General features: G+C 36.6%; 1 protein-coding gene across 1 annotated transcript; it reads right to left on the reverse strand.

Moving 5' to 3' along the window:
- Positions 1–9,452: 9,452 nt before the first annotated feature.
- LOC112093202 (cannabidiolic acid synthase-like) lies at positions 9,453–11,119 on the reverse strand. The gene has a single exon (XM_024171228.1). The coding sequence runs from the start codon at positions 11,103–11,105 to the stop codon at positions 9,453–9,455; it is 1,653 nt and encodes a 550-aa protein (XP_024026996.1). The 5' UTR covers positions 11,106–11,119.
- Between the last annotated feature and the right edge of the window lie 519 nt (positions 11,120–11,638).

Raw genomic sequence — 11,638 nt, forward strand, 5'->3', positions numbered from 1 at the left:
GTTGTGGGGGTTGTGGTGCAGCGGTGTTCACCAAGTTGGATTTGCGTGCTGGCTATCACCAAATAAGGATGGACACAAGAGACATCCACAAAACTGCATTTCGAACCCATGACGGCCACTATGAGTTTGTCGTAATGCCCTTTGGGTTGTGCAATGCCCCGTCGACATTCCAAGGAGCTATGAATAAGATTTTTAAGCCTTTTCTCTGAAGGTTTGTCATTGTGTTCTTTGATGATATTTTAATTTATAGCCGAGACCCGAATGAACATGTGTTGCATTTAGAACAAGTGCTTCAATGTTTGGCAGATAACTATTTTTTCGTCAAAGGCAGCAAATGTGTTGCATTAGAATATCTTGGGCATTTGGTGGCACAAGAGGGGGTGAAGGTAGATCCGGCTAAGTTAGAGGCAATGGCAACTTGGCCTCAGCCAAAAAACTTGAAACAGCTTCGGGAATTTCTCGGGTTAACAAGGTACTACCGGAGGTTTGTCTCGCACTATGCCACACCTGCTGCTCCTTTGACCGAACTGCTAAAAAAGGATAACTTCAAATGGAATGATCATGCCACTATTGCCTTTGCGAACTTAAAGCAAGCCATGATGGAAACACCGGTACTTCGACTTCTGGATTTCTCAAAACCATTTGTGGTCGAAACCGATGCTTCTAGCATTGGTATTGGCGGCATTCTCATGCAAGACGAGCATCCAATTGCTTACTTTAGCAAAAAGCTAGGGCCGAGAATGATGAAGGCGTCAGCGTACATTTAGGAACTACGGGCGGTAGTTGAGGCTGTTACAAAATGGCGCCAGTATCTCTTGGGAAGGCTGTTTGTCATTCACATGGATCATAAGAGTTTGAAAGAACTCTTAACTTAGGTCATACAAACCCCCGAACATCAGTACCATCTTAGTAAGCTTATGGGCTATCAATTTTCTATTGAATACAAGGTCGGTTCTGAGAACTCGACAGCAGATGCTTTGTCACGCCGCCATGAATTTCTGCCCTTGCAATGTTGGCCAGCGCTATTGGCAGGTCAGTTCCATTTTCTAGATGACTTGCGCCATAAGAACACAACTTGCACAGATTTGTTGGCACTTCAGCAAAACTTGGAAAATGGCGTCCTAAATGATTCACCATTTTCGTGGCAGAATGGAATCGTTTATCACAAGAACAGATTTTTCTTAAGTAAGTTTTCTAAACTCAAGGAAATGATGTTTCGTGAATTTCATGAGTCGCCAATAGGGGGACATGCCGGGGCTGAACGTACTTATATACGTCTTAGCACCAACTTCTTTTGGGAAGGAATACGAAAGGAAGTCAAGGATTTTGTGGACAAGTGTTTTACTTACCAAACCATTAAGTACTCCACCACCGCTCCTAGTGGCTTACTGCAGCCTCTTGAGATACCTGAGCGGGTGTGGGAAGATTTGGCACTTGATTTCATCATGGGATTACCTAACTCAAAGGGAAACTCCACCATACTTGTTGTCATCGATTGCCTCACCAAGTATGCCCACTTCGGAGCACTACCGGCCACCTATACAGTCACAAAAGTCACAAACATGGACTGCCTCATTCTATAGTGTCAGACAGGGACCTGATATTCACAAGCCAGTTTTAGAAAAAGTTGTTTGACATGATGGGCACTCGATTGAAGATGAGTTCGGCATACCACCCTTAGACCGACGGCCAAACCGAAGTGCTCAACCGTTACTTAGAGCAGTATTTGCGAGCTTTCACAGCGGAACACCCCAATGCAGTGGTCTAGTTTTTTGTGTTGGGCAGAGTACCACTACAATACTAGCCATCAGTCCGCCATTCGCATGTCCCCTTTTCAAGCGGTGTACAGGCAGCTGCCACCATCAATTCTGGCTTACATATGAGGGTCCTCTACCCTATAGGCGGTTGATGATACCTTGACTACTCGAGATGAGCTTCTACAGCGTCTCAAGGTGAATTTACAACAGGCTCAAAACAGGATGCGACAATTGGCCAACAAAAAGAGAAGAGATGTTTAGTTTCAGATTGGCGACTTGGTGTTGGTCAAGTTATAGCCTTACCGTCAGAGCACAGTGGCTAAACGCTTGAACTCGAAGATATGCCGTCGCTATTTCGGTCCATTTCCGGTCATTGGGCATGCTGGGCCTGTCGCTTACACCCTTCAATTGCCACCTGGGAGTTGGATTCACCCAACCTTTCATGTTTCGCTCCTTAAAGCATTCAAAGGGGACAAACCATCCATTAGTTATCCTCTTCCAGAATTGAGCCACACCAACAGACCGCTACGTGCTCCGGTGGCTATCCTAGCTTCTCGCCTCCACTCCGAACGGGGTAAGGTAGAAAACAGATACTGGTCCAGTGATCTCATAGTCCTCTAGAGGATGCCACTTGGGAGGAATTCACAGCTTTTTGTCAGCTCTACAACATGCAGGACCTTGAGGACAAGGTCATTTTTGAAGCCGTGGGGAGTGATTGCTGGTCAGGGTTGGTCCACAATGCCAACCGAATTCAAGAGTCGATGGAAGGATGGGTTGTGACGGAAACCCGAGAGGAGACCGGCAAGGAAGCTAGGGGTGGCAATTCGTGTCACGTGTCGTGTTCGTCTCGTGTTTTGATCATTTTTTAAAAATTTACAGTTAACTCGAACACGACCCGTGAACAAAATTTTTTAAAAACCGCAACACGAACACGATACGATCACTTTACAAGTTAACACGACACGACCCAAAAATGACCCGTGACACGAAATTGACCCGTGAATCCGAAATTGACACGAAAATTGTATACTTTTATTTAATTTTTTACATATTAGAAATAACTTAAAATTCATAACATACTAAATTACAACAACGTCAATTGAAATTAAGCAAATAATAGTATAAGATTTTGAGTATAACTATCATGATATCACAAGTTCATAATAAAATTTAAAATATGTAATGAAAAATATATGTATTTTTTAGTTTTTTACGAGTTTCGTGTCGTGTTCGGGTTAGGCGGGTCCAACCCGAAGTTGACCCGTATTTTTCGTGTCAATTTCAGGTCGACTAAATTCTGACCCGAACATCTTTTTTCTCAACCCTAATCCGTAAAATTCGTGTCATTTTCGAGTCGTGTTATCATGTCGTGACCCATATTGCCGGCCCTAAAGGAAGCCCATCGTGAGGAAGGAGCCAAGGCCGAAGACCCAAGCCCTCAAGCTGAAATGACAAGGGCAGGGCTGCGTTTTGAAGGAGAGCTGAATAATGAAGCAACTGAGGTTGAGAAGATTCCAGAGGGAGAGTCAGCTTCTGCGCGTGAGGCCAGGGAGCGACGAAGACCTAGGTGGCTTAACGGTTTTGAGCCCAATGGAGGTCGCTGAGGCATCGCGAGGATTGAGGGACACCTAAATTGTTATTCTGTTATTTTTCTTTCTTCAATTCTATTTTATTTTCGCTGTTTGTTGGGAAGGGAAAATATATAAGGAAAACTCTTGTATTTGGGGATTTTTCATGCTCAGAAACGATTTGTTTGTAAGGGAGATTGATACTGTCTTAAAGAGTACTTTATCAGTAAAATTACCAATTCCACGGTATCAAGAGCAGTACGGAGCCCGTAGAGAATCTGAGATGTATTTTCTCACCAAAAGAACGCCCAAAAGTGCAACCGCAACTCGCCCCAGCCGTACTGTAGCTAAGGGTGGATATTGGAGAGCGAGTACTCAAAAGAAGCCCGTAAATGATTCAAATGGAAATACAATTGGATATAAGACATTGTTCAACTACTTTCTTGCTAAAGGCAACATGTCGACTTGGCTTATGTACGAATATATCCCTCATTCCGGCTCCACAAAGGTATTTATCAACATATACATATATATATATATATATATATATTTTGAAATGGTATCAACATCTATATTGACTAATAACAATTTTTTTTTCCATATATATAAATGTCTAATGACAGTTTGTTTGTTGTTCATTCAAAAAAAAAAACAAAAATCTAGTTTTACATGATTTTAATACAAGTTTCAGTGTTGTTATAATTTGCCTGTAAATAATATTGAGTGTTTCACACTGGAAGAACTTCGTCGAATGGGTGGGATTGTTTACTCAGAGGAGCCTAATTATGTATGTGATTATCAACCTCCGGTTCTTCAAGAACCTGCTTGTGACATTCCAACTCATGATGATCTACAATTTGGTCAACAATACATGGAGACACAACAACAAGAACCTTCTTCTGATATTCTTAGCGATATTGATGTCGAATTTGCACAAGAATTTGAGGCACAACTAAAAGAACCTTCTTCTGACATTCTTAGCGATGTTGATGTCGAATTTTCCCAAGAATTGGAGGCACAAGTAGAAGAACCTTCTTCTGAAATTCTTAGTGATGCTGATCTTGGATTTGCACAAGGATTGGAGACACAACTACAAGAACCTTCTTCTGAAATTCTTAGTGATGTTGATGTTGAATTTGAACAAGTATTGGAGGCGTGGACTCCTAGTGATGCTGAACTTGAAGTTGCAAAACATTTCGAGGCACAACGAGAAGAACCTGCTTATGATTGCTCATATGATGCTGATCTTCATCGTCAGAAAATTAGAAGATTAGAATGAGAATGAATAAGCATCTACATATTTTGAAAGGTTTCTTCCTGGTTTTCCCGAATTCTTGTGTTGTATAAGAGACTAATATGGCAGCCATATACTACAGAGAGAAACAAGAAGAGTTAGGGAGGCGTTTGTTGAGTTGTTTTATACCATGTACTTCTTCCTCCGATCCTAGTGATCTTCTGCAGCAACAAGTGGATGTAGCTCTCACATTGAGAGTGAACCATATAAATTCTGTTTTTTGTATTCTTTTTTCCATCTTGTTTTCAGCTTTTTGTTAATTGCAGAAATTTGGACATTTTAATTCCTAGTATGGTTCATGTACAATTAGACACATAAAAAAAAAAAAGAAGAAAAAAACCCATATGTCATAGCAACATAGCAGAAGGTTAAATAGTTCTGTACTTCTAACTTTTTTAAGAGTCCAATTCGATGAGGAAGTAATTCAAAATACCAGAGGTAGAAAAACATATATTATTATCAAATTAACATCATAACATTCTACTCTTGATGAACAAATCGTTTCACTAATCATTTGATTACAATTCTATTATTGAGATTCTAAAACACAATTCTATAAGATGTAATTTCACAACTGGAATCCCATTTTCAAAGATTTTTACTCGATACATTTCAGATCAGGAAACTAGATTCTGATTTTTCTTTCTCTACACCAAGATGATATTTCAAATTAATGCTATTGCAGATTTTGAAATACCAGTATATATATATATCTACATACGCATATATATATATATATACACACACACACACACACACACACACACATATATATATACACTTTTTGTTTGAGAAACCAAATATATAATTGTTGCGCATAGAGTGATTTATGTGAACAGTGAAAATTAGGGTCATGTTTTGTTACTTAACTGCATTTTCCAAGTGAAGTGAATTGTATATATAATACAGAGATTACAATTCATCAGGGACTTATCTAGAAAGAATACATATAACCGGATGTGAAGGAAAGAGTAATCGTCATAAATGACAGAATGAACAAGACTTGTTTAATCCTTCATTACAAACTTTATCTATCACCATCTCTTGTTGGAACATGCTGTTATAGCCTTTTTATGAAAAATATAGATCCTCGGTTTGGAAGTACATATTATAACATCTAGAAACCGTCCGCCAAAGCACTATAGAGTTATATCAACATCTACAAATTACAAGGTAAAAGAAAAAAAAACCTTTACGATGCCCGAGCATATCAACCGCGGTCCATTACTAGATACCAAAACCATATGAAGATAAGGACGAAGCGATGTCTTTAGGCTTCATTCATTTCACCATTCGAATTACAATCAAACTTTTTGCTACAGTACTTTTTCTAACAAAAAATTAAATTCAACTTTTTCTATTACAGTTTAATTTCTCTTACATAAATTCACTTTTCAACTCAAATTCTCAATTCGAACGAGCGAAACGGACGGGGCCTTAGCAGCTTAGCTTTTACGCATTCGCCAGGAGGTGGTAATGCTATATTTTGACAGCAAGCACAGACTTGGTGGACAAAGGAAGCTTTGGTTTTGTCTCCCAGTGGGAAGAGCCAGGCTGAGAATAATAATATTGCTGTTAAGGATTTGGAGCCTTTGATTTGGTGGATCACAATTTCAAGGGAAATTAAATACATGATGGTATTGGAATTGTACAGTTTCTTAGAGGGAAAAGCGCTTTTGCAAGTACTGGTGCAACTGGGTTTCTAGCGAAAGGTACACATTTCATTTCTATTGATCACACATTTATATGTATTTTATATTGAAAAAAATCTGAGGGTCTTTTTATTTTTTTCGTATTTGAAATATGTGCAATTCTTATAGAAAAGATACAAAATGAATTATGTTCCCGTTTCTCTTTTCTTGCCTTCTTTTTTTTTTTTTAAATTTATTTACCTATTATCTGGAGTGTTGTGTTTATGAAGGTTCGTTTGTTTGATATATATATATATATATATTGTGTTAATCGTTGATGTACTTAAGATAATAAACACATAACTTTTCAAGCGTCTCCAGAGAACTTATGGAAAATCTTATCAAGCTTTCATGTTGAGAAAAATAGTCCCTATGGTGCGAAATATCTGCGAATCTGATATTGGACTCGACGACGACGAGTTAGCCGAAAAAAATGTGAGAGATGTTGGCATCGTTGTAAATTTTGCGGCCAACACAGTATTTTCAATTTCTTCCTCGGGACTAACTTAAAATGCAATAGAGATTTCTTATTATATCAACCGAATCTAATTCTTATTTATTTATTTTTTCAGATATAATGTTGCTCAGAGCATAGACTCAAAAGGGCCTTGTCTCCTTATGGACTTTTCAAAGAATTGTAAGAAGCCGAAGCTCTCCCTCGAGATATCAACTGGTAAGTTGAAAAGAAATGGCAAATATTAGAAGACTTTAATGTATTGGTAGTTCTCCAAAAATAATGACAAATTATTATATGGGTTGTCTTCTCATACACAGCTTAGGTAAATGGACAAAGACAAGGAAGAATAATGGAGAAGCCATCTACTTGTCATTTTTTATGATGCCGTATGTTGATCTTGTTGTCGTTTTATTGCTGATATCCATCTGTGCTTTGTCCTTTTCCATACGATCGATGCTCTTTTCTCGTTGAGTTAATTGACATTTTCACATCAAGAAAATTGATCTTGCTACCAAAAATTTTACTACCAAAATTATTTGGGTAGCAAAAATACTATTAGAGACCAAAATTTAATAGAAGAATTTTGATACGTTTCTACTACTAAATTTGGTAGTAAAAAGTCACGATTTTGCAATCAAAATTTTTTTAACGGTGGAAGACATGGCGCCAAACTAAAATAGCTTACCACCAAAGCTTTTTTGCTACAAAAAATGTACCAAATAGGTATGTTTCGCTACCAGAATTTTAGTCTCAAAAATATATGTTCAGCTACTAAAAATCTTTTAGTAATAGAAAACATGGCGCCAAATGAAAATGACTTGGCACCAAAACCTTTTAGCTACCAAAAAAAAAAAAAGGTCGTAAACTAGTATGTTTCGGCTACTAAAAGTTTGGTATCAAAAACACATTTTAGAAATCATTTGGTAGCCGAATATATGACACCAGATCAAATTGATTTCGCGCGGCCAAGGCCTTTTGCTATCAAATTATTTTTAGTAGCAAGAAAGTAAGCTCCCGTTTGTTTCATTGATTTAGCTCTATTCAACTCAATTTGAACAATGAGCACAATTTAAATTCGTGTTTGGTAAGCACGCAGTTCGAATTATATTTTTTATTTGAACTGAGTTAAATTGTCTAACTTAGAGTTTAACTCCCTCTTTAAGTTTGACCGTTCAAACTATTTTTAACAGTAAAAAAGTACACACTCTCTCTGCTTTTCACACATACCAAACACAAATTTGAATTTTATTCCTTGTTAAGATTAAAATTTTAAATGCATGTCTAAACGTCAATTCGAACTATAATTAAACCGCATAGTTCAAACAAAAAACTTCAAACTAACAAAATTCAAACCAACGAATCAAATGGGGGCTAAGTTTCTACAACTATGGGATTGGTCTCAAAATAATATTTTCAGAGACCAAAACAATTGGGCAGCTAATGATAACATATTGCTACCAAATGATGGTAGCAAAGTGTATTTAAAGCGTATCTTTTCGATATATAAAAATTTATTTATATTTTATTGTTCGTGACATGAATAAACGATTATGAACTATATATTTGAGATTAATCATTTTTTTTTCAAATATACGATAATATGAAGGGGATGGTTTTCAAGCATATCTCACATAATAAAGACAATAATAAAATTTATTCTTTTTAAAGAAAATAGTATCTAGTATTCAAAATAGTATAGTCAATTTTCGACTATCAAAAATATTTTTTGTAGCTAAATATGATGTTTTGCTACCAAAATTTGGTAGCCGAATAAGACCTTTTTCTACTAAATTGTTGATTTGGTAGCGAAAAATAGTTTTCTGGTACCAAATAACATATTTGATAGCAAAAAATCTTTAAAGTGTAGTTTTCAGTATGTCCTTATATTTTTTTATTTTATTTTTCACATCATGAATAAGTGAAAATAACTTATTTAATATTACCAAATAATATTATGTCAAGTTCATTTACGTTTTGTTAAGTAGTATACTTATATTTTGTAAACAAATTAGTACATATGTGTCTATGATGCATATATGAAGTAATCGTGTGTGTACACACACACATATATATATGAGATTAAAAATAACTCATTTTTTAAGATATATAATAATATAAAAGAGATGGTTTTCAAGCATACCTCTCACAATTAAGATAGTGAATATATATATATATATAGTTTTTATTCGTCTTTATTTACATGCAGGGAAAATGAAGCCAGATGATGGCATTTTGTAAAGTTTATTAAAAGAATGGTCTTCTTTTTTGCTCAGCTTCTAAAAGATTTATGAACGAAAAAGTTAGACACGCATAATAAATAGAGGGCAGCGATTCATGTCGTATTTGACCGATCTATATATCGCTTTAAGGATAAAATAGGAATCACACAGCATCAAAAACAGAAAATGTAATGGGAATTTTTAAATTGATGGTTCAATATGGATCAAATCGTGTAAATCCTCCAAATGAAAATGGTCGATCATCTCATGGCAACACCTTTTCAATATATTGTCAAGGAATTCTAAAGTGCATGTATTGAATGACTTTTATTTGTATTCATAAGCATTGAACGTATACATGATATTTGATCACGAGAAGATTGTTATTTAGAATAAATGAAAGAAGAAAGCTAATAACAATGTTTACAATTTAACCAAACTGCAAGGATCTGTAATCACAACAGTACTAATTCGCGAGAAGAGATGGAATGCTTTGTTCGTTTGTAAAGAAATTAGTTGGATCAACTATTGTCTTTACATAAACCAACTTGTAGAAATTATTATTGAAATACTTGGTACCCCAAATCCTCGCTCGTTCAACATTATTATAAGCACTTGTGGTGTCGTCCTTATTGTTATTTACCCCGATGTCAAGGTCTCTAAAGTTGAGATATGTAGCTCGCGGATTTTTTGACACATAACGAGTCATGTAATGGTAAAACCTTCTTACCCATTTTATATGCTTGTTAGATGAGGTAATATTTCCACCACTTTCCCAATTCACCAAGTAATGAATGTTGTAGAGGTTTCCAGCTCGGTATGGGAATGGGATTGCTGATTCTGAAATCTCGTTCATTTTCCCTCCGAAAGGAAATAGATCAATCATAACTCTACCTACCTCTTCTTCGTACAACCTTCCCAACAATCCTTCGAACGCATCATCTGCAATAGGCTCCTTTACAAAGTCAGATTTTGCTTTGAATGACGCCATCTTGTAATTAGATTTCCTATTAAGTAGAACGTCCAAGGATTCTCCATTTCTGAAAAAATTGTGATAGAGAAAAGATTCGACCCATCTCATCTCAGTGCACTCTTTTCTTAACAAACCCAATTCAGGAAACTCCTTTTGCATCAATTCGAGGAGCCTATCCACGCCGCCATGGAATGTGGCGCGAAAGGAAGCTGTTAGCACAGTTTTCTTATTGCCTTCGTTATCAATAGAACTCTCAGTTTGAAACCTTACATAAATTGATAGATACTCATCGACTTTGTCAGCACGGCGTTGCCATCGATGAAAAACCTTCTTCGTTGCATCGTCCTCCATGCTCCTCTTTACATCAAACACAGTCACTGTCGACGGCACGTAAACTAGTCGAAGTTTCCATGCAAGAACGATTCCAAAGCTTGCTGGTCCACCACTACGTATGGCCCAAAACAAATCTTCACCCATAGATTTCCTATTAAGAATTCTTCCTTTAACATCGATTAATTCTGCGTCAAGAACATTATCTGCTGCAAGCCCATATTTACGTGTCAAATAGCCGTAGCCTCCTCCACCGATTTGTCCTCCAATACCCACAGTGTGGCAATCACCGGCAGGAAAGGCAAGATTTTCACTTCTTTCAGCAATCCTATAATAAAGTTCACCAAGCGTAGCTCCAGCTTGAACCCATGCAGATTTGTTTTCCACATCTACGCTGATCGAACTTAGATTTCTCAAGTCAATGACAACAAATTGGACATTTGACACATAAGAAAGACCCTCATAATCATGGCCACCACTTCGGGTTCTGATTTGAATATCATGTTTCTTAGAACAACGAATAGTGGCTTGGATGTGGGAGGCATGAGATGGAGTGATGATAACAAATGGTTTTTTGGTCGAAGAAGAAGAAAAACGATAATTTTGTATGGATGAATTCAACACAATGAAATACGACGGCTCATCTGGAGTGTAGATAATGGGTTGAGAAATGGAGGAGTTGGACTTGGATATACGAGTGGTCAGGCAACGAAGAAAGCCTTCATGATCGTGATGAGCTGAAGCTGCCAATAGGAATGAAAGAAGAAAGATGATAATTTTGGCAAACAATGAAGAGAAGGTAATATTGTACTTCATTTTTATTGACCAGTTTTTGTTTTGGGCATAATATGAGAGTAAAGGATACTAATTGCCCCTTTTATATAGCCGAGAAATGCCAGCTGGTTGATTATAAAATTGCTGCTACTTTTCTATTGAATATTAAAAATATTGCCCATCAAGCAGAACTTCATTATGAGATTAGCAACTTGCATGTGCTAATACTGAATATAAAAAGAAACGCTGACCAAATATTTTTTATGCAAAGTATTAATTATTAATACATGTGAGAATTCTTCAAGGTCGTTTCTTCATATTGAAAACCATGTTAAGAACATATTGAAGGAACATAAAATTCTAGAGAAACATGATGCACACGGATAGGATAAAGAATTACAAACATATAAACTTGTTTGTCGCAGGGGCTTATTTTTTATTTTTTATGTTTTGGAATGGAGTCGGCCGGGTTTTTTCTCTCGCTCATAATTTTATTTACGTATTTTTTATGCTTAAAAGATAGAAAGAATATTTTACAATTTCATAAAATAAAACAATAAAAACCATACGGTACC

The sequence above is a fragment of the Morus notabilis genome, unplaced genomic scaffold, assembly GCF_000414095.1.
Source record: "Morus notabilis unplaced genomic scaffold, ASM41409v2 Scaffold446, whole genome shotgun sequence".
In the NCBI taxonomy this organism is placed as follows: domain Eukaryota; kingdom Viridiplantae; phylum Streptophyta; class Magnoliopsida; order Rosales; family Moraceae; genus Morus; species Morus notabilis.

What these genes read in the sequence shown, in the direction of transcription:
- LOC112093202 (XM_024171228.1), bottom strand. Translation starts at nt 11,105, where the DNA reads ATGAAGTACAATATTACCTTCTCTTCATTGTTTGCCAAAATTATCATC.